This window comes from Rhinolophus sinicus, chromosome 3 (assembly GCF_057876585.1).
Source record: "Rhinolophus sinicus isolate RSI-liver-muscle chromosome 3, RSI-T2T, whole genome shotgun sequence".
Taxonomy (NCBI): Eukaryota; Metazoa; Chordata; class Mammalia; order Chiroptera; family Rhinolophidae; genus Rhinolophus; species Rhinolophus sinicus.
The window spans coordinates 23490674-23515290 of record NC_142503.1 but is presented as its reverse complement, the minus strand read 5'-3'; the positions used below and the strand labels follow the sequence as shown (position 1 = coordinate 23515290).

At 37.6% G+C, this 24617-nt stretch overlaps 1 protein-coding gene across 4 annotated transcripts in view; it reads right to left on the bottom strand.

Annotated features, from left to right (window-relative positions):
• The window catches only part of SPEF2 (sperm flagellar and cilia associated 2), a 162010-nt gene that overhangs the window by 40994 nt on the left and 96399 nt on the right, over window positions 1-24617 (bottom strand). For all 4 annotated transcript variants that reach the window (XM_088796483.1, XM_088796482.1, XM_088796480.1 and 1 more), the window contains 8 exons: window positions 23834-23961; window positions 23612-23750; window positions 20981-21118; window positions 16889-17040; window positions 13216-13396; window positions 5305-5452; window positions 2972-3100; window positions 543-681 (listed from right to left, as the gene is read on the bottom strand). In XM_088796483.1, the coding sequence (XP_088652609.1) occupies window positions 543-681; window positions 2972-3100; window positions 5305-5452; window positions 13216-13396; window positions 16889-17040; window positions 20981-21118; window positions 23612-23750; window positions 23834-23961 (1154 nt within the window). The remainder of the gene's footprint in view (window positions 1-542; window positions 682-2971; window positions 3101-5304; window positions 5453-13215; window positions 13397-16888; window positions 17041-20980; window positions 21119-23611; window positions 23751-23833; window positions 23962-24617) is intronic.

Sequence of the window (24617 nt, the reverse complement as noted above, 5' to 3'; positions counted from 1 at the left end):
GAGGGTTCTCTTCATGCCTTTTAAGGGAGAATTAAGAGGATGAGACTCTTAGCAATGAGCATCTGGAAAGCCTTTGGAACCCAGCAGAAAAACAGAATAGGGTGTTACTCTTTCAACAGGGTGTTACTCAGTCAAGGGACTCAGCCTAACCCGTGAAACGTTCCAGTCACTGACTTCTTAATCTCCCATTAATTGGCCCTGACTAATAATAAGTCTGGCATGAGAAAGAAAGGAAATATTATCTTACTTCTGAAAAATACTTTAAAGTTATCTAAAATCTTACCTTGTAAACTAAGGTCCTCATTGAGCAATGTAAAAAGCAAACTCAAATAATGTGCAAAACTGGATATTGCAATTCAACCCTTTGAAACGTGATTAACTGTTTGAAAAGAGTCAATACAAATGTACATGTGATTTCCTAAAAGGTCAAAATTTCTCTTTATAAATGTAATTAACACTTGTATATACCTTAATAACCTTTGCCAATTTTGGTCTTCAGGAATTAACAAAGTGTAGTATTTAAAAGTCAGGCAGCACTTTACCTGGCCATTTCATTCAAGTACCTCTCACCAAGCCACATTTCCATGAGTTTATATACATCAACCATCTTTGTCACTAAATCTTCAAGGAAAGCCAATGCTTTTATCTTTATCAGTTCAAGTCGGAACTGTGTGGCTCTCTCTATTTAAAAAGAGAAATAAAGATTTTTAAGTGTATTATATGTACATGCATTTCCTGATGAACTGAATTCAATTTTAAACCAACCATGCCTCAATTTGTGAAGCTTTAGGTACACATTTAATATACCAATATAGATAAGTAATACCCATCCATCTCATTGAGAAGCAAAATGTAGCATGTGTTAGAGTCATTTGACAGTTTATTTCAACAAAAACTATAGAGCTTTTACATGTATCATACTTTATAGCAATATACTCTTTGACAAATTGAAATGGAAAAACACAAATAGATAATTTCCTAATTTCAAAAGGGTGCAACTCTCTTGATGATCTTTCTACTTTAGAACTTTAAGATGGCAATGCCATCGTCTTTCTCAGCATTGGGGAAACGGGATCAAGCCTATGTGTCCCAGGGCCCATTGCTGTCCCTGGCACACAATAAGGTCTGTGGATTGTACCTGTAAAATATCGTTTTGACCTTTCTTCTTTGCTTTTTCCATTGTCACTGGCCTAGTTTGGGCACGGATTATCTGTCATCTGAACTACCGCAATCACCTCAGTCCTGCTTTCTGTACGTTCCTTTCCCCACCTCAAGTGCAAACCCAGCTCCGCCCTGTCTCACCTGCACAGGGGATCACTGTTGCTTTTCTGCTCAGAATTATTTCCTTGCTCCTGGTTGCTATGAGAGAAAATGTAACTTTCTTGGCAGGGTCTATATGTCCCTCCATGATGTGGCCTCCCTGTGTCCCTTTCCTAGAATATGCACAAGACTCCGGAGCAGGTCACCTGTTCTCCCCTCCCATCCCTGCTGCATTTGTCCCCAGGGCAAACTTCTCCACATTCTGTCACTTCTGCTGAAGCCTTAAATCGCCTGCTGGGAAGTCTTTCTTGACTCTCCCCATGTGCCCTTTGTCCTATAAGCCAGCCTCCAATATTAGAGTATTATATGGAGTTTGCATTTCTCTTCCTCCAGATTGGGTTTTATTTTTGTTTGTTGTGTGTGTGTGTGTTTCCAGCAACTACTGCAGGGCCTGGCATATAATGGGAACTCAGTAAATATTTATTTGAATGGGAATTGAGGCACAGCGGGGATCACGTACTGAAGAACTGAAAGGTGAAGCATTTTTAAAGCAGAGGTGGGACAGGCAGTGGGGGAAAAGCTGTGTCCTGCCTTCCCTGACCTCACAGATTCTCCCATGTTCAATTTACTTCAGATTTTACTCTTGAGATTACGGAAGCAGGTCGTAGTAGGATGGGGAGGGGACAAGAGGAGAGAAGCCAGGGATGGAAAGCATTGTTAGGAGCTAACTAGGGAGGCCACCTCTGGGATGAGTAGGTCCCTGATCACTGCACTGTACACCTGAAGCTGAAGCTGAACAATAATGAATGTCAACTACAATTTTATATATATATATAAAATTGTATATATACAGAAGTGGAATATAGCATTAGGAATAGAGACAGTGGAAATGTAATGGCTGTGTGCGATGTCAGAGGGGTAGTAGATGGGGAAAGGGAGTTATCACTATGTGAGGGATATAAATGATAAATGTCTAATTATTACATTGTTTTGTACACCTGAAACTAATAATAATTAAAAAAGAGCTAATGGTCATTAAGTTGTTAATGTGCCCCAGCTGACTCTATGCTGCAATTTTCTGGTTTTGTCATCTAATATATTGACCATGGTTTCTTTCCAGTTAGAATACTTTTGCTCGGTTTCCTGATCTTTTAAAATTCTACTTTGCATTGCATTATGAGACAACCTGATGAGCTAGCAGGAGACAGTATTGTGGAGTCCTTACCATATCCACACAGAAGGAGGCCCTTGAACATTCTTGATCCGTGATTGGCTCTTCTATGGCCTCTGCTCCCAAGAACCCACTTTCAGGGCCTGTTCACCTTTGGACAGGGTTTATTTTTCTAACGAGAGGCCTAAATTATTCTTATTATAATATAAAACCACCCACCTATGTAGCCTCAAGCCTTCTTTCAACCTGTAAAATCATGCCACCTCTAAATTATTCTTTTTTTGTTTCTATTCTTTAAGATTTTAATTACTGCGGGTGCTCGCCTCATCTCTTCTTCAACTCTCTGAGATCCTAGCGGACAATTGTACAAGAGTCAAATCTAGATTTCACAGGGTCACGTGGAAACAACCAATTGAATGCCATACTTCTCATTCAGTTGGCCTTGTGTTCTCATAGACATAGTTTGAGTGGCTGTGGGCTGTTTGCCAGCTGATCTATTTTCTACTGAAAAGTATCATCTTAGTTCTTTCCAATTGCTACCTTCAAATTGCAGGGCAGCAAGATGCTCTTCCTTTATTTTGAGTCTCAGTTCATTTTTCTTTTCCATGTTGTCAATCTCCTCTGGTGTTACCGTTACAGGACTGGCTTCTGCTATAGGTGATGATTTACCTGAAATGGCAATGAAAGACACTGAGTAAACTTACAACATACCAGGGTACACACATGGTACTTGGAGAAAATGAGTACAAAGTGAAATGTGTGGAGCTATAAACCTCGAGTGACATCTGGAAAGGAGAAACCGTGGTCCTGACAGCGTGAGTGATGGATAATCTTTTGTTGAGAATTCTCCATGTGGTATCTGGGGTAGACGCACATAAAAAGGTCCCATTTGTGTAGCATCATGGGAAAATGAGGCATGCAGCAAGCACAGACGGAGTTACCGACTCCAAAGAGGGTACAATTCAGACTTTGTGGACAGAAATTAGGAAACCCCAACATACCATGGATGCCATTAGCCAATGGCAGAAGAAGTACCTCTCCTTAAGGGTTACTTGTATTAGGCAAGTGTTTCCGAGGTCCTCATCAAGAAAAGACAGAAGATAACCTCAAGACAATATGGCTGAAATGAAGCTGATGGTCAAGAATCTGTAATCTACTTAATTATCTTTTAACTAACACAACCACAAGTACTTTAGTGATTACATAAGAGAATTAGAAAATAAGAATTTGGCAGTATTTGAGAATTTAGCAGTGTGAGTCTCGTTGCAGGCCTAGTTTGTATCATTCTACTTAGTTCAATAAATCGTTCTGGAATGTCTGACTTCTGAGGGTTCAAATATTTTGAGGAAGACATAAATGTCAACAAAGAAATTGTAATAAGATGTGTTCATTGCAATAGTGGATGTATGTATAAGTTACAGATGAAAGGAACCTTAATCTCTCTGGATTTCTGTTTTATCATTGGCAAAACGAAGATGTTGGACTCAACTAACTATTCCATTAAAGTAAATTGAAACATTTCCTTCACATGACACTTATATCTTTTATTCTTATCATTTGAGATGGAGTGTTCTCTACTGTGGTGCTACTCTTCCCTTCGCTTCAAGTGCCACCATCCTCGCTTCATCCGCTACCCCTTTCCATCCTCAGGGCTTTGTCTTAACTCCTACTCATGGCTGCTTAAATGTGCTCCATCTAGGAAGTGTCTGCTTATCCCCTCAGATGGAGTGAGGTGACCTCGCTCTCAAGGGACTTGTGCCTCCCTACCAAAGAGCAATGATTGGTCAAATGTCTATCTCTGCTGCTAGAGTACAGGTCTACAGGGCAGGACACATTTCTTTCCTTCCTTCCTTCCTTCCTTCCTTCCTTCCTTCCTTCCTTCCTTCCTTCCTTCCTTCCTTCCTTCCTTCCTTTTTTTAAGTTTAGTGTTGTGTCCTTAACACTCATCATAGTGTTTCACGTAGCAGGTGCTTAACAAATACTGTGAGCAATTGATGAATGGCGTGACTTTTGCTCAAGTCCTTCCATCGCTTTCTCTCTTGTCTCAAGTCACTTCAAAACTGTACAAGTGGAAACATTCTGAGGGGAGGATAATGTTTGTGGCAGAGCTTATCCCTGAGGTTAACCAGTGGTTTCTTCCAACCTGATTTTTCTTTCCTCTTTCCATTGTGCCTCTGAGGCAGAGATTTATACAGGAGGATTCTAGGAGAGAAGGAATTGCTTAACTAAAACCTGAAATTTGAATTAAACTTGGAATTAAACCTTAAACTTACATATATACCGGGGGTGCTAAAAAAAATGTACACAAATGGAAACTTTGGCCAACGCTGCTCAAGCAGTAGTTCGCCATAATCAGAAATGTCTGGACGCTGATGGTTACCACTTGGAGCATCTCTTGTAATTGCAGAAGTCAAATGTGACCTGTATTCACATCTTCTGTTATCGGTATATATTGAGTATTACAATGTTAATACAGTTTCCTTTCTTAAAATGTGTATACTTTTTTTGGCACCCTCTGCATATATAATTAACTTTTAAACTTCTCTTGTTTACTGTAGCAAGTATCAATCCCTTTGCACACACTTTTCAGATTACATATTGTCACCTTGGAGTTGTTTTAACATGTTCAAAACTGTCTTTGAGGTTAATTTTACCCTGAATATACTTGGCTATTCAGACAAACAAGTTAGGTGCGACTGGTATGCAATATGATTTGCCAACAAACACCATAGTTCAGAGAAGCCTGTTTCTAGAAGTTAAACCCAATGAACAGCCTTCTAGTGGCTTAGAGGCCAGTGTGCTTGGTTAAATGCTGGTTTTCTACCAAGGAGCGTTTTAAGCATCCATGGTTCTGGATGCTAAACCATGAGTACCTTTTTCTTTTTTGTCCTCCTTTTTTTTCTTGGGTTGTTCCTTTTTGGCTTTTTTATTTGCACCCATCTGAGGAGATTTTTCTTTTGTTTCTGATAGTTGGTTTTCTTTTTCTTCGTCTAGGAGCCTCTGATGAATTTCAGCAGCCACCTGGTAGTATAAGAGCAATATTTCAGGTAAGGGAACATTTGTGCAAAATGATAACCATTTGGATTTTGTCCTCATGTGATTCCATTGAAACCCTATTCCGCTGCAAACAAGCATGCAATGTATTCAATCTTTACAAAACACACACTTCAATGTTTTACTCCAATGGAAATCTGGCCCTGTCCCAAGATGGGACTTCCCCCTGGCCGTCAGTGTGTACGCAGCTCACTGTCCCACGCCGTGCCTGCAATGACTGCCTCCTTATGTTTCTGCATGGCCACCTCCAGACTGTGACAGGGTCATCGTCATGCAAAAATTCCTTTCTTTTTAATCTCAGACGCTATGGATTTAACAGCTCCTGTTCTTCCAAGTTCCTATTATCTCTTGGCCTTCAATCTGGGGTATTTTCCTGTATCAGTGTTTCTCATTTTTTTTTTTTTTTTTTCATTATTGACCCCCTATGGAGTTTTTAAGACAGTTTCTCCCAATCACATCCCTTTCCATGAAGTTTGTTTTTTTTGTTTGTTTGTTTTGTTTTTTGTTTTTGATATTTTAAAATAATTTTTAAGAATGGGTTCAATTATACCTCTATATCCATGAAGTTTTAATACTGCAGAAGAGATTGCATCTTTCTATATGTTTCATGTATGTCTGTGCTTTATGCATAAAACAGGTAAGAAGTTTTCACGCTTTCCACACAATTTTTGGGAGTCCATGCCCTGTATTAATTGGGCTCGTGGACACTTGAACCCTGGGCTTCCATTCTACTCTAACTCGACACCATCCCAGGAAGGTGCAGTGTTTATGAGGATGACCTCTCCTACAGGCCAACCTCACTGCTGCTTCTTAGCTTCCTTTTCTTGGGGGCCTTCTATCGAGCTTCTGTCCATGTCAGCAGCCCCCTCCTTTCATTCTCACAAGTATCCTGGTTTGAGAGATTAGTTCTGTGGCCACCCCATAAATGCTGATGAATGGGGAGGGCCAGGGTGCTGCCGGAGTCCTTCCATCTCTCCTCTGAGGCTGGCTCTGTGCTTCAGGCAGCAGAAAAGCCTTGTCTTGGGGCTTACGCAGCTGGGGCCATGCCTACGGTTAGAAAGATTGGGCCTTTTGAGTTAAGGCCAACTGTCCCAGAGGAAGTGAAGGGAGTTTGTGGGTGTAACCCTAAGAAATGAGAGGCGAGAAAAGACTCTAAGAGGAAGAAAGAAAACCCTGCACACACCCTGGAGGCAGGAGCCACATGTGGTTCAAAATTGTAAAATCTCAATAAGGCAACCGGTGAGGAAATGGTTGTCCATGGGAATTTATTTATTTATTGAAGTGCTTACTGTGTCCAAACCTGACATCATTTCTGGGGAGAATTGGGTCAGGGGCTGGGAGGAGAAAGAGGAAGTTGGGTGGAATTGAACAGAAAGATGATTAAGGCACAATCTCTCTACCCTCAAAGAAGGTCAGTCTTGGGGGTGAGATAGACCTGCTAATTCTTGCCCTCTCCAAATTCCTGCTACACTTCATACCCCATGGCTCGGCGTAGAACTGTCCCCAACTGTTCTGTGAGGGTTAAGTTTCGCCCCACCCTTCAAATGGGCTTTAAGGCTCCCATGAGCTGAGCCAGTCCCACTTCTTGGTACCCTCCATAGCTTTTAGCACTGCGCTGTGCTTACAGGGGATGCCCAGGAAAGGCTTAGTAATTGATGGAATTTGCTTCTTCAGCACCAGCAGCACTTTGGAAGGATGCAGAAAGGTTACAGAGAGCAAGCCAGTGTTGTGGTGGTGTTTTTTTTCCCAATCAGATGCTCTTTAGATAAAAACTGTATTTCATGACATATACTGTACTTCCAAATTCTTGGTAAAGCTGAAAGCAGACTTGTTAACAGTCCCCCCTAAATTGCAAGCAATTCATTTTGAATCTGTTCTTGCAAAGCACAGTAAGTTAGCAATTTCCTTTAAAATTGGATTTTTCTCCCTTGTAAACACCCTTGTGTTGGTGATGATGATGACGACGACGATGACCACCATCTGCATTTTTCTGTCCACTTCCCTCGAAGACCTTTGGGTCTTTCTCAAAAAAGTCGACATAGTTCACAATACATCTAGCAATGCAACCTGTAAGACTGAAGAAACTAGAAATAATGTCTTGACACTGTGGGCATTAGCTATGTCTTGCTTCTTTGAAATCATTGCATACCTGCTAATTAGAAGAAAGTTTTGCTGAAAATTAGCATGGCATACTAAATGGATAGCTCCTGGTAAATTGCTGTGTAGGAGAAAGCTTGTGTTAAAAGTGCTCTCATTTCAGTTGCACTCATCTTAGCTGGCATTCTTTTCCCTGCAACAATGTACTGAATCATGCCTGTCTCATTTGGAACTCAAAATTTCCTTAAGGTCATGTGACATCAAAGTCATAAAAGTCTATTAGAAACATACAAGCAGGATTCAAATATAATTATGAGTAACATTAATTACTATACAACCCTTTCTCCTATGTTTTCTGTGTAGTTTTTGAAGGTCCACAAGGAAAATAGTACAATTTTGAATGAGTCTCTTAACATAATGATCTATTTTATTTACAATTTCTAAAGCACTTTCCTATACATTATTTTATTAACTCTTTTCAACTATTCAAGAAAGGAAACATAAGGAATGTCTGTCATGTTACAGATAAAGAATTGAAGATTCAGATTTTCTTAAAATCACATAGCTTACTTAATCAAGAGGGATAGCCAGGGCTCATTGTGTTGTATGATACTCCCTTTCCAATAATGTTTTAGACATGTAAAATGTCTACACATCATATTTTAAAATGTCATTTCCCTTGGGTGATTTTAACGGGACTCAGAAGACTTATAAATTATGTGTATATAGCTGATCTGGCAGTAAAAATAATAATTCATATTTTTTCGTAGAATTCTTAGATCTGGTTCCCCACTTGCTGGTGCTTGGTAGCTGTTGTTGCCTTATCAGTAACCATGACTGTCACCGCCATCATCATTGATATTATCATCTGTGTTATTAGTATAGCAGCAGCAGCATCTCAAGACTGTCTTTAGGGCTTAGTAGTATGTTAAATGTAGACATTTTGCTAGGTGTGGGATATATAAAAAGTATTAAAATCTACTTATGTATTCAGGAAAAAAAACAAAATAAAAATTACAAACAGTAATCTAGATTATAAGAGCTAATGAGTGGGAGACACAATAACTGGTACAAGGATTGGAAGAGCATATGATCACAGAAGCCTGGGGCTTCAGGAAACAGGCAACCCACTGGTTAGGAATGAAGGTAGGAATCTGCTCTGAAGACTTAAAGCAAGTACAGGGTTTAAGCAAATACAAGGAAGGAGGAGTATAATGTAGGAGAGAAAAATGGCATTAGCCGGGGCATTGAAGTGGTTAATTCCCATGGACTATGTAGGCGGCAATATCTAGTCGATTGATGAGAAGCTTGGATGAGGTGGTACCAGCGGGATATGGAGTCCTGAGCCTCTAGGTCAAGTGTTTAGGATACTTTGCTGGCTATGGGGGATCATCGCACTACCTCTCAGGTCAATTCTCCTCTCAGGTCAATAATGGAAGATTATTTCTGTATTCTTATAATTATTTACTAATCATGTTCCTTTATCTGGATCATTTTAGTTTAATGTATTATAGTTGTAGATATAGTTGGGGTATAAATCTACCATCTTACAGGGTGCTTTTTATTTGTATTGCTTGTCCTGAATCTTTTTTTGTCCTACTTTCTTTTCTCATTTGGATTATATATTTAAAATTATTTCATCTTGGTTACTGTAGAAATAACACCATGAATCACTAAGTAATATTTAGACTTTGATGAGTTAGTAATTCATGTATAATTCTTAGGGTAGACACTAAGAGAATAGTAATAGAATGCATCACTTATAAACTTACAGAGGGGAAAAAGCAAGCAAGAAAAGATACAGCAAGGTTGAAAAAAAAAAAGGATGAAAAAGATACGTAAACAATATCCCAAATTACAATTTACAAAAAAAATCCATTATCGATAAAGAAGACTACCTGATAAAAATAAAAGGTTCAATTCACCAGAAGGATTTAACAATTTAAAATTGTATATACCCAACTTCATGGCCTCAAACATACATAAAGCAAAACTTGATAAAAACTATACAGAGAAATTAATCCACTCTCAGAGTGTAATTTTATCATACATCTCTTGATAAATCAAAGAAGAAAACAAATTTTGAAAGGATAAATAAGATTTAAGCAATTATATATAATTATTTATGCATATTTAAAATATAATATATAATAAATAAAATAATAATGTATAAATACTTATATATAAAACAATTATTGTGTATATGTAATACATACATAACATATATTATATATAGACACAATGGCATATACATATATATGTGTATATATATATCAAGAACACACAGAACATTTCCAAAATTGACCATAAAGCAAATTTCAAAAAATGTACATGAGTGTGTCCTCTGATTGAAATGTAATTAAGCTAGAAATCAGCATCCTATTTTGAAAATTAAAAATATACTTTTGAAATGTTTTGCACAAAATGATAACAAAAATAACATCATATCAATTTTTTTGAGATACAGTTTAAACAAGCCACAGAAGGAAAAAAAGAAAGACTGAAAATGAACAAACTATCACCCATCTCAAAGCCCTAGGGAAGAATGGGACAATAACCCCAAAGAAAATAATGAAGAAAAAAATAAAATTAAGAAGAAACAAATGAAGTAAAATGAATCAATGAAGTTGAAAGCTAGTTATTTGAAAAGGCTGATGTAACTGATGAAGTTCTGGGTAAGCTGATCAACGAAAGGGAAAAGCACAAAGATTCAGCATTGAAACTGGCACAGGGGACATCACGCAGATACATCAAGTAGATAATATACTGTGTTATATCAACACAAACATTAGAGGATATTTTAAAGAGCTTCATGCCAATACATTTAGAAATCTAGAAATGGAAAAGTTCCTAGCAAAACAAAACTTACCAAAACCAACCCAGTTTTTTTTTCCAAGAAGAAATGGAAAATAGAAAGTATGCTATACCTATTAAAGAAAATGACTCCTTGGGTGGAGCGAGTCAAAACTCTTCCTATAGACTTCTTACAAAACTATAGGCCTAGATGGCTTCTTAGTAAATGCTACCAAACATTTCAAGAAAAATTCCAACTTCCACAAAACCTCCCAAAGCTATATCCCAACTTAATTTGTGAGGCTACTGTTACCTGGATGCTAAAAGTTGACAAGAACAATATAAGAAAGAAAAATTACTGAATTTTGTCACTCATGAACAAAAATTCAAAAGTTCTAAACAAAATATTAGGAAAACAAATCCAGCAATAGGTAAGAAGGATGATGCTTCATTTCAATGTTGGACTTATTCCTGGAATGTGATGAAAGTTTAACATTAGAAAATTGATCAATATATTTCACATTAACATAAAATGTAGAAAAATCATATGATAATCTCAATAGATATAGAAAAAGACATTTGATAATACAATTCATTAAAAAAACACAACGCTTCATAGTAGGCTAGAAATGAAATTGAATTTCAATAATCCGGTAAATATTACCTGAAAAAAAAAATCTACTGCCAACTTTTTCATGAATCTTAACAAGCTGATCTGGAAATTAATATGAAAAGGCTAAGAGCCTAGAAGAACCAAGGTGCTCTTGACAGATGACAAGGTGGAAACATTTGCTCATGCAGATAACAAATAAATGGTATGATGTTGTGTGGTCTGGGTACAAAGATAGACAAACAAATAGACAATGCGGCTGCTCTAATTTATAATATGTGATCACCTAACTCATGGCAAAGATGATACTGATACTGCAGTGAAATGGGGAAAGGATTTAGTGTCACCTGTGAAAGTTGAAGTATTATGTACAGTATTGTCTACTGACATTGAAGAGAGCACATACTCCTAGATATACACCTGTTATGGGTGCATATGAGCACCAATGGACATGTGTAAGAATACTCACAGCAGCAATATTCATAACGGCACCAAACTGGAAGCCCAAATGTGTACCAGAAGCAGACTGGTTAAATAAACTGTGGTCTATTTATATAATGGAACACTACACAGCAACAAAAATGAACAGAATACAGCTACACTTAAGAGGATGGGAGGAATCTCACAAATATTGCTGAGCAAAAGAAGGCCCAAAGAGACAAAGGGTATGAGTCCATTATTTAAAGCTCAAAGCAAGCAAAGCTAAACTATGCTGTGTAGAGGTATAGATTTGGGTAATAAAGCTGTTAAGAACATCAAGGAAATGATTACTAAACAGGCAAGATGGAAGGTCCCTTTCACGGGGATGGAGGCAGTTAGGGCTGGGAAGGGGCATAAGAAGGACTTGGCAGGTGCAGACCTTTTCATGTCTCCCTGTGTGGTGGTTCCATGAGGATGTGTTTGGGGTGGGCTCGTTAAGCCATGCAATTATATTTCATGCATTTTTGTCTTATGTGTGTCAAAACGCACACTTAAAATACTTTTTAAAAGAAGCAAGACAATGAGAGGAGTTTATGTTCACTTTTGAGACGGAGAAAAGAAAGAAGTAAGGAGAACAAAAGAGAGAGAGAGAGAGGGAGTGCAGAAAGGAGGCACTGTGGCTGCTATGGGACCAGGCCAGAGAAAAGAACCCTGGAGGCAGAGCAGCCGGGAAGGGACTTGGAAAACGCCCAATCAACAGTGCTGATTGCTTACTGCGAGATTGTGATGCAAGCCCCTCTTCTGCCTCTTCCACAAAATCTTTTGGAAAGTTGACTCTGCTTTCTGTTTGAATGAAATATTTCAGAGAAACTAGAAGAAGGCTTGACACAAAATGGAGATGGAAACTGGAGAATGTGGGAACAGTGGTCATCCGAGGTAAACTCTGTGTGCCTCTGGACGGGGTGAAGCCTCTGCTTAGACTAAAGTTATTTGTATGCTGTTCCTTTCTCCATTGATGTGGTACAGACTCCTTGCATACAGGGACTGTCATCTCTTTACCTCCCAGGGAAGGTGGAAAGGACATGGAACTTGGAAGTCCTAGAGACCCAGGTTGAAGTCCCATCTCTGACACTTACCTGCTGAGTGACCTTGGGCAAGTTTCTTAACCTTTCTGGATTTTAGTTTTCCACTGTAAAGAGGATACTAATAATTACCCCATAGGTGACTTATGTAAAATGCCTAGCAGAGGTTTTAAACTAAAGGCCTATAGGGCAGATGTATGCTCTGCTTGGCTCTGTAAATTTTTTTAAACTTGATTTTATTTCTAACGTGTTAAAATCAGTAGGTTTCACATAAAAATCAGAATTTCTGTTTTTTCTTGTAAAATTGGAAAATCTGGCCATCCTGGGGCTCATTTTAAATGACAAGGATTGGGTAAGGCACTTACCTCTTTAGACAGGGGTGTGATTTCCACTTGGCCACGGTGCTTCCCCCTTCCCCCCTTTGCCTTATACTTGACCCACTCTCCATGATATTTCCTGATTGGCCCTTAGGCCCCTGTTTGGAACCTTGCCTGGTCCAGCATAGAAAATAACCTAAAAGTTGGTTCATGCCTTTCTTGATCTCATGTGTTTGCTGTTTGAATTGTTTCACTTTCTATTTCTTTCAGAAAAAAAAAAAAAAATGGGGGCATAAATTTATACAATGCTTGCGAACATTGTGTAAATTTTTCACCCATGGCATGTCACCAACGTTGGTACTTAATGAATGGGTATTACTGAAAGAAAATGTAACGACAAGCATGGCTTACCATCTGAGATACTGCGAAGGAAGCTTGCTGCCAGGTGTCCATTATCAGCTTCTCATCTGCCTCCAAGTTTAACTCTATTTTTTCTAGCGAGTGATCGATTTTGCCCTTCAGTAAGGTTTTTGGTTTGGGTTTGGATGTAGTTACATCCGGAGAAACAGATGATCGAGATACTAGAGGAATTCTTTGGAAACAAACAGAAAAAAACAGGAAATATAAAGATTTTATTTAACAGAAGTCTATTTTCATGACCATGTTACTTTGTGAATTTTGTTGTCTCGCTTTAATCTCAGTTTTCAGAGTTTTCTTGGAAGAACTCTTTAAATGGCAAAAAGACTATAAAAGACTCTATTCACATTTTTGTGGTCTAGAACATCTTAAAAACAAGTGGAAACTAGAAGCAAACAATGACAAAACGTAATTTTCGGGTTGCATGCTCAGTACTTGTGAGGAAGGGGATTAAACAATGGCAATGCTAAGCAAACACAATTTTGAAATTTATCCAGGGCGTAAACTTCTGACAAGGAGTAAATCAGTCATGAAAAAGCAAACCACATAGGTCTGTGTGTCACTACTTTAAGATGACTGGTATTGGCTTCCAGTGGACAGTTAAAAAGCAGGATGTGACAGATGTGAGGTCTGCAAGGGGGTATCCCAGTGAGGCAACAACGTTTTCGTGGTGGGTGGGGAAGATGTCGAGCAGCCTCCCCAGTCTTGAGTATGGATGATGAAGGCGGTCTCTTTGTGTTGTAAAGTGCTGTGAGAACACAGCATTAAACTCTCCCTCTTCCTTCTCTCAACCATACTGCCGCTCCATGTAGAAATTTCGGAGCTGCCCTGGAATACTCTATCCCCTAAGGATCCCAGGATCTCAAAGGCTAACAGAGGTGGGAGAGATCCACAAGACGGAGGGACCCACTTCGGCAATAAAAAGTGAGAAGAGCTTTCATCTTGGGCAAGAAATGGGGAGAGAGGAGCTCTAAGGACACTTTTGCTGAAACTTGTGGAGGAGAGTCAGGAGCAATAATAGGAACAAGCGTTTGGTTTGGGAGACTCCAGTTGCTGGGGAACAGAGCGATGATTCAGAAAGCTGACTGTGAACCCCAGCAAACAATCAGCTGGCCTTGTTTGGAAGCATCAGATGAGGTTTCTTGAACTGGGCTCTCTGGGTCTTAGAGTGCTTGGAATTCTGACACGGTACCTTGCCTAGAAGGCACTGTGTTGAGCGTCTACTACTCGGTGTACCTCCACCCACAAGGGCAATTTACAGTTCAATAATCAAGTAATGTTAAATCTCAGTCCGAGACGCATGAAATACATGTGTCTAATAAGCTAAGGCAAAGGTTGTGTGATCATCTGTAGATGTTTAATATAGTATACAATGCATTTCCCAACATTTTGCTTTGGAAGACAGTAGTGGTGGCCCATCATTTATTAATAGAAAAAGAATTTCAATTTAGAATTCCTTTACTGGGAAGTACTCTGGTCTAGCTAGCTCTGCCATATGAACTGGGGCATGTCACTTGACTTTCTGAGGCTCTGTTCCTACTGGAATTATACAAATATGATGATAATAATATCACTGTTATTGTTACTAGTTATTAGTAATTACTAATTATTAGTTATTAATTAATAGTTATTATTATTATTAGGTCTTTGAAGGAATAAAATAGACAAGCTATGTGAAAATACATTGTGCTTGTTTCCCTATATATGTTAGACTGTGGTTGATTGGTGGGTTGGTTGATACATTGATTGACTGAGAGAGAGTTCCAGTGGATACTCATAGCAGTGATTTGAGACTAAGATTGGTGCAGAGTTGTTTTGCAGAAAATAAGAACTGGCTGTTCTTTTGCCTGTTTCATTCTACTAACCAACATTAATAGCTTCCCTGTTATGCCTGACTTGTTATTTTGTGCTAAGAACAGAATGCGCTGCTACTGTAGACATGGGAACTTGGCCTCTTTTGGTGGCTCTGATGGTTTATACTGCCTTTGGAATGTTTCATTGTTTTTCGTTTCAAAGTTCTCTTTCAGCGGCTTGCTGAGTTAAACATTTCTCTTGTATTTGTATCAAGAAGAGAGTACAAACTTTCCTTCTTGTGTTTTCTTGCTTACACATGGGCCTGCTAGGGACATGATGGGAATAGATGGAAGTCAAGAGAGAGAAGAAATGGGCCTCAGATCACTATATAACCTTATTGTTTTCAGGTCATTTCAAATCCTTTCTGGAATCAGGGAGGGTAAAACAAACAAAGCAAGAACATACAACACTTACAATTAAAATAGGGCATGTAAGTAAGAATAGTTTATTGTCATATTGTGCAATATTAATAACAGTCACCACTTAATGAGAATTACTGGGGACTAGCTCTCAGGTTTTCTGATTCCAAATGTGGTACTACGTGCTCTGAGGATTTCATTTTCCATGATCTTCTTAACAACCCTACTTTACAGATAAGAAAACCAAGGCTTAAGAAAGTTCCAAAACAGTTAAATTGTCTTATTTACATAGCTGGTAAATAACAGACCCAGGACTGAAACCAGATCTATCTGACTTCAAAACATATTCACTCTTGCTACTCATATTGATTGAGCAAGCTTGTAAAATAAAGCACATCCACTACTTTCAATCTATAATACATAGCTCATCTCCTTGGAAACTTAATGTTTAAGAACTATATATTATTTTAAAAATATAACTTCTGTTTTTCCTCTTCTCATCAAGTTTATTTTCTCATGATCTGTTTACCGGTCATGAGAAAATGTTACTTTAATTCTTAATTCTATTTTATTAAATTATTTTTTATTAATTCATATAATTTAGGGATTTTGAATTTTATTTTTTACTACTTTATATTCTTACTTTTTGCTCTTTTTTAATGTGTTATAGTTGGGAACCACATCACATGAATTACCACCACTCCCACCCCCCATTTCTTACAGATAGTTTTCTACCTATTCATAGCTTTTCAGGGTTTGGAATCTTGCTTCTCCTTGCCCCCCACCCATTGGGTCTATAAAAGCAATTATTTACAAAACTTTCATATTGTACAGGAGTGTTTGGCTGAAAATATAATTTTTGTTCCACCCTTAACACCAAGTTAATTTTCTTGCTGGCTGGAACCTGGTGTTAGACTGTTAATAAGTTTTTCAGTCTCACAAAATCATGATCACATATGACTGAGTCTTTACTGTTTCTCTTTACTGTGAAAGAAGCCTCATAACCCCTTCCATTTTCTTTTACATGATGTGACACACACACACACACACACACACACACACACACACACACAAAACAGCTTGGAATCTTTCATAAAGTGGTAGAGGTTCACAATCTCTTACCAGAAACTCTTGGGGTCAAAAGTGTTTCAGAATTCATGTGTACAATATATTCCCTTACATCCCCAGCGGAGTCTATTGGAAATGCTTTGTAACAAAACACACTATACCTCTGCAGCAAAAATGAGTAACAGTAAATATTCACTACAAGTGGTATAAATAATGCATCTCATTAGTCTTAAATTGAAGTTAAAAAAAAAATTTCAGTTTTTAGAGCGCTTCTGGATTTTGGATTTGCAGATATAGGCATATGGTTTTTATTAGTAGTATTCAGTTAAGAATCACAAAGCTTTATGTTCAAACCAATTACAGTGCAACATGATAGCCTGCCTTACCTAAGCTGGCTTTCCAAAATCTCTTTACTATCCATTAGGACCAATGGGATACGAGTAGATCTCTTATTGTCCACTGCTGGGATTTTGCATTCCATTCCCTTGTAATAGTCTTGAAGGAATCTCTTTGTATCTTGGAAACGATTCAGTTCTGCCTTTAATAGCAAATATGAATGTTAATACCCAAGAAAAAACAAGCAGATCTGTACATATTTTCTATATAAGCTCTGTGAGCACTATTTTAAAACATTTGGGTTTTAAATCAGTTTTCTGGAAATCTATTTTCTGGACATTAAGAAAGAGAATTGGCTACAAGTGTATATGTAAAATTTCATAAAAATTAAAGGAAACCAGTGACAGAGTTCCCTATACTTATTGAGTATGATTCCACTTAAGAAAATGGCATTTCTATGCCTCTTGATATTTTGACAAAAGATTGTATGGTGTCTGAAGTAGTGTATATTATTCATTAGTTTGACATTAAGAATGTTTCCTGGGTCCTATAGTCAATCAGTTACTATAGTAACAAACACTTGAGTGTCTTCTGTCATAGGTAACATGTTGATTTGAGAGATATAAAAATATTATACATATAAATACCAAATACAAATACAAAAAAACTGAAATACAAAATAAGACCAGGTTTTGGTCCTCTAATTGTGGAGAAATGACAAACAGAAAGGCAAAGTGATAATGAATTGTTCTCTTTTTTACAGTCTCCATTCGTGCTCAATATGCAGGGTAGGGAGATCACTTCTCCATGCTCACAGCAAAACCCCTCTGCTGGCTTTGCCAGTAGGGGCCTCGAGGGAAATGGAGAAACACAGAGGAGTAGGTGGCAAGGTGAGCATGAGTTATTCACAAGTGACTCCCTGCCAGCCAGGTCATTTCATTTGCAGTAATGATGAAATGCATGCATAGTGAGACCCTGCACAGTGCCAAATACACGAATGTAGACCATGAGTTTTTCAACCTGTTCTCCCATTAGGTATTATACCAGTTGGCATATCTGTGCTTCTCTTTGGTTGTGTAAACACGACCTCCAGACTTTGCTTTAGTTAGTGGGGTTACTTAAACCAGTACCCGAGGGCTTAAAGATTGAAGCTCTTATATGCATGTATTCCATGATAGCTAGTTAATTATAGAAAGCATCTTTCTTAAGAAAGAACAAAACTGACCTACTGTTCAAAGCCCTCAGCTGAACCTAACCCAAGGGTACTTATGAAGCGATCCCTGTATTTAGCAAGCAATTAATGTTGCCATTTATTTCATAAAACATGAAATAGTCTTTTACTGCCATATTCACAGCTGGGAACAAATAAAAGTCTGCTTTGTATTGTGTCGATAACAAAAGACAAGGACAGTTTCAGTAAGTCTGTTTTTGATACTGAAAAGCTAAGCCAAATTGCTCCTGAAAAACCATTCTCGGCATTATTAAACGTGTCTAGCTAAATAAATGAAACAAGAAGAAATTCATTTGGTTAATTTGAATCTGTGGTATACAATAAAATTACCATTCATATACTGTTTTAAATTATGGAACATATTTAAATACTCCACTTGGATTTTAAACATAAATATGTACTTCAGTAACTTTTCAAACTAGCTCTTTGAAATGATGAGGAAAACTAAACATTTGTCTCTTTCTTTGGCTGAGAAACCAAATTGAGTTTTAACATATTCATCTATGGACTAATTTCACAGCTTGACAGTAAGTGTTTGTACTTGTCATGCTTAGATTTGGTAAAATAGTAGAGAGAAAATGAGTCTTGTAAATTCTACTCAGGGGAACCTACACAATAAATACCACACTTAAAATGAGTAGCATGCAAATGTAATCCCAAATTGTACAAATTGGATATTGACAAATAACTTTGGGGAACTGAAGGAATGTGTTGCAAGGTTATAAAAAAATTATTAGGTTGCTGCAAAAGTAATTGCAGTTAAAAAGGTTAAAAATAATCGCAAAAACCACAATTACTTTTGCACCAAACTAATATTAGTCATTGAATTATAGCGTTCCATTATTTGGCAAATAAATTTTAAAATAAGGAACTTGTTTCCTCCTTAACTTAGAGAACTCTTTAATTATGATTAAATGTAGTAGATCCTATTTTATGTAGTTGGTATTTGAGACAGTGTTCAAGGTAAGCTAGCCCTATTATATTATTTTATATAAAAGATTAATTTATTTTAAGGGGCATAATTTGATTCATATATAACTACCTATGAATAAGATGCCATTCTATATCCAATATTCTCATATAAGCAGAATCGATTAACGTTCAGCTCACATTTATGATAACTAGTAATTAATTCTTTCTTATCATTTTTCTTGTCCCAAAATCTTAGTTTTGAAAGGAATTTTTGAAATCACCTAGGACCGCATTTTCTAAAATTTATCTTGTAGAAAACTTGTCTTATAGACTGTTATCTTCCTTTCTCTTGGTTGGTTTTAGATGTGGATTCAATTTCTCAGGGTAAGAGCCTTAAATCTAGGTATTGCTGAGATGTAAGAGTTATATCATTTCCAAAAGAAGCATGTATTGCTCAGACGAATGAGAATGACTCACAAAAATTAGCTCTATTCCCTTTACCTGCATTATTGGATTTCAGTTACTTGTGCTATAAGCTTTTGACACACCTGTTCCAACATTCAGTCTCTGCTTGCCCAAACTGGTATTCTGGATGCTACCCAGACTGGCTCTGGCTGCTTTGGGAGTCTCACTTTAATCGTTAGTACAATTTATGCTTTGTAGCTCCCATCTGGATCCCAGAGTTAGTAACTGGTGAGGCTGCTCCTGCCTCTCAGGTTTCTGCTGACTTTTCAGGCCTCCTGTGGTCCAACCTGCCGCAGTCCCAGGGGTCTGTCCCTTTGAATGCTGGAAGTACTAGCATTCATAGTCATTTGTGGAACAAGTATTTATTCAACACCTACTATATGCTAGCTCTAGTGATTATCAGATAAATATTCTCATCTCCTGCAGTAGCTCCTCATGTAAGCTAATCAGCTGAAGACTAGAAATGTCCCCCTTTCCATTGTCTATTCTTAATGCTATTCTCTTAGGAAAAAAGACTCATGTAGACACAGCTTGACCAAGACAGACTTTATATTCCCCTCAGCTTGACTAAATTTCACATGGGCTTCTTCCTAACTCTAGGCTCCTGACGTCCTTGTTCTTAGAGTATTACTTCAGAAAACTTGTCGTTATAAATCTGTTCTCTGTCTCTTTGAGATGTAAGTCTTTTAAAAAGCTTGCTAGTTTTAGAACCCAGAACTGTCTTTCTCTGGGATCTGAGAACCATCTCTTTGAAATGGAGCAACAAAGGAGAGAGCCCTCATGTGTCAGTTCCTCTGGGAGGGGAGGGGCCTCACATGGGAGGGTGATTCTCTCCAAGTGGTAAAACTCCCTCCTGTCGTGAAGATAGGAGAAAGGTTATTCTCCCTTTAGGCGAGGTCAGTTAGAAAACACAGATAGCCTACTACTTTGCTCTTCCCCCTACCCCAGCTCTTAAAAACTCTCTACCCTTATTCTTAGCAGAGCTGAGTATCCAGACTTGGTCTGTACTCCCTCCCCACTGTTAACAGAAAATCTGTCTTCTTGTCCAGTGCGATTTTCTATTTAAACAGTCTGCAAAATATACCTTAATCAGGTTGTCCTGATGAATGGTCTTGCTTTTCCAATCCAGACATAAACCTTTTTCTGGAATCAAATGCCTTCTGAGTCTGATCTAGCCCATGTGGCATGGATGCTTTCCTAGGCTTTGGCTGACTACTTTGGGTGTCTGCTGTGAGAGGACGATGAGGTAACAACTAGTAAGGACAGCATCTCTGGGGTCCCCTTCACAGCTCTTAGGCTACCTGGAAGCAGAGCTGGTGAGTGTTTCCTTGAGATGCTCCCAGTTCTGGTGCTTGTTTGGGCTGGGGCCAAAATGATTGATTTCAGCTAAGTTCCTCGGCAAGTTGGAGCTTGACAGAGTGCTATGAGTAACACGACTCCTGAACAGACCCCTCACATTCCCAGAGGAGTTGTTACGTAAGGAAAGTGGCTGGGAGGAAAGAGTCTGTGTCATCGTGACCAGTGGTGCCCTTACCTGCATCAGTGAGAAGAAATGGTTTATTGCTATTCCAGTGGAGTCCTGCAACCAGGCCTCATTAATGATATCCAGACGCTCTTGCTCTGCCTCTTCCTTCCGGGCATCACAAATGTCCCACAGGCGGTCTCGTAAGTCCTAAAGAAAAAGATATATCACCGTTATGCTTTAGGGTCACGGCTCATATTACCTCAGTATAATAAAACCAAAATCCTTTGCCTGTCTTAAAAAATGTTCCTAAAGAAAATTCAGACCTAAAGCGCACATGTATTGTATTCCTTTATTCAACAGATATTTATTTTGCTTCTACTCTGTCTGAAAGACACCAAATCACATGCCCATGTTTAGCACAAATCCATGACAGTTCACTTCATTCATGGTGGCTATGCTTTATGTATTTTAACCCTTCTTCAGAAAACACTGCTGCTGCATTAATATCTATAAATCAAAAACTGTAGCAAGGAAATGGATAGAAATATATCAGTCATAGGGGTTCTTAACTTACTTTCATCGGTTTTTATAAGATCATGTAAGTATAAAAATATAAAAAAAAATAGAACAATTGTTTCAATCAGAATTACTTATGACACTTTGAAAACTGAATGGTATATAAAGGCCCATCCTAAACCTAAGGAGTTCAGACAAAGGGCCCAAAGCAAAGGAAGGTTTACAAGTTTCTCTACTATATACTCCTGCTGAGGAGTCACTGCTAAAAAGAATTATAATATCATTAATGCAGTTGATTTGGCCAAAACTTATTGAACCTGCCAAATAGAGACCACGTGTTCTTTTTTATTATCTATCTTATATATATAAGAATTGTTCATATTTTAGCCAACTGAAAAAAGAACTTAAAATAAATTAAAATTAAAATAAGTTTAAAAGATTATGTTAAGTAAATTAATTATATAATCTTGGGTTCGAGATGTATTTTCTAACTTGACCACAAAGACAAGCAACGAAGAAAATTTTTCTACATTTATCTGCATAAACATTAAAGGATTTCTCTGTGTTAAAACTCATCTCAAATAATATAAGACAAACATCAAACTGATAATATATTTGTAACATTTGACCAACAGATGGTTTATATCCTTAATATGTAAAGAGGTCTTGGAAAGCAATAAGAAAAAGAGCACAACCCAACATAAAATGGAAAGAAATGATAAACAGGCTTCAGGAAGAAGAAAAATAGATGACAAACTTAGGAAAAAATGGTAAACTTCAAGTGTAAAAACAGAAATGCAAATAACAGAAGATATCCATATTTTTGCCCATTAAATTGACAGAGATTAACAAAAAAGGTAGAACCCAATATTTGGTGCATTCTCATAATCTGTTACTTCGAGTGACATTTGCAAGTTTTTAATATGTTTAAAAACTAACCATAATTTTAGAATCAGCAATTTCCACTTTTTTAGAAATTTGCCCAAGAAAATAACTAAGGATGTGGTAAATATTTAGCTGATGAAATTTTACTGTATAATTCTATCGAATAAAAAGTTGGTGCTCAGCAAATATTTGTTAATGAAATGACTAATAATAGAAATTTGTTAAATATATTATGATATAGTCAATTAATGAAATTTCTTTGAGACATAAAAATAATAAGGTAGATGAATAAGAAAACATGTAATATTGGTGAAAAAGAATGTTAAAAAACAAAATGTATATTACAGTCACATATTTTGCAAAAATAATTGCCCCAAGGTAATAACAATAGTTAACGAATGGCAATGGGATTATGGATTTTCCATTTTAAATTTTGCTTCTTTTTATTACCTAATTTATCTACAATAAATATATGATACATTTGGAATTAGAAAAAAAAATTCCACCTAAGATATTTTTAACTTAAAAACCTTATCATTTTACCAACAATCACCTGACTGATATGGGGAAGTTTCGAGGAGGGCTGGCACTATAAATAAGTAGAAAAAAGATAGAAAAAGCAGATAATCTTTGGATTTACATAGCTATTAATTACTGTTTGAGGAATGTCTAAGAACAGGTAAAATACTTTAGTTTTACTAGGACATTTGTTAATTCAATACCTCTTGGATTAAATCCTCCAGCACTTCACTCACCCAAGTCACTTAATTTCAGTAGCGTCTCAACTGTTTCCTAACTGGTCTCCCTGCTGCTTTTACTCTACTATAGGCTTTTTAAAAAACCCAGCAGCCAAGACTTTGACTGTCATTCAAATCAACACCAATATCCTAAGAATGACCTCCCAGGCCTTAGGTCATCTAGTCTCCTGTGATCTCTTTGACCTCATCACCAGACACTGATCTATGCTTACTGTGCTCCAACCACACCTGTCTCCTTGCTGTTCTTCCAACAGCAAGTCTCCTCCTCTTTCAGTTCCTTTGCCTTCGTTTGTCCCTGTGACTGATACACTCCTCCCCCAAATATCTACATGGCTCACTCAATCACTTCTGTACTGAGTTTGCTCAAGTGTCACCTTTGCAGTGGGCCTTTCCGCAACCACTCTTGAAAGGCAAGTTTTCAAACCATTTCCCTCTTCATCCTCACATGTTCATGAAAGTAAAAAGGGAATGAATTAAGGTTTTGCAGTACGAGGGTTGAGAGTGTGGAGACCCCGGCCTGCTTGCTCCCAGATTCCCTTACATTCACTCTTTGGTGTAGTTCAGCTTTTGTTTCCTCATCATCCCACAAGTCCTCAGGAAGAGAGTTGAAATCAGCCTGCCACTGAGATACAAAATCTTGCTTGTGATCTGGACGCCTTAGAAACTGCTGAAAACTTGCTCTGTGAGGCACAAAGAGAATGAGACAGCGCTTACATGTCATGCCTGTAAACTGCAAAACTCGAACTTTGGAAACTTTACTTACTTAATCTCATAGAAGTAAGTAAGCACAGCATGCTGGCCTTCTCGCAAATGCCCGAGTACTGTTTTGACAGAGTTTATATAGGAAGTTTCTATTAGCTGCCAGTAAGGTACTAAAAATGAAGGCATTTCCTGTGAAATAGGAAAGCATACAAATCATAATTTCAAAGTGAAAATTCTTCTGAATAGTTGAGTCAAAAGAGCAATACTAAACAAGGTGATCAAGATACACTTGCAAATACTTAAAACATCCTCTGTGAAGCTTCTTGCTCCTTTTTTACTTCCCCTCCTCCAGCTAATTTCTGAGAACATCTATCTCACAAAGCCAGGAACAATGGTTGTCTTATTCGCCACTTTACAGTTTTCCTTATAATTTCCACAGTGTCTGGGACAAAGTAGGTGCTCAAGAAATATTTATGGAATGAATGAATGAATGAATTGAATTGTCACAGATGTCACATTTTGCCTAAGTTGGAAAACTGCCTAGTAGGTAGAACACCTAGTGCTCACGTCAGAGTGATAATAAGTTATTTCTCTGAATTTACCCAGGATATTTTTATCTTTGCTCTGTGCACCATGAAAATTGGAAAGTTTCTTTTATGTTATCTTTAATGATGCAAATAAACAATTAAAAACATGAAATAATCAAAATGAAATAAAACTAAAGCTATTATATTCAATATAAACTTGCTGAACTCATTATTCCCTTATTGGCTGTGCATTTATTTACTCAGGGAATCACACACAGGGACATTAGAGGTAATCTGGGCTAATTTTCTCTCCAATGT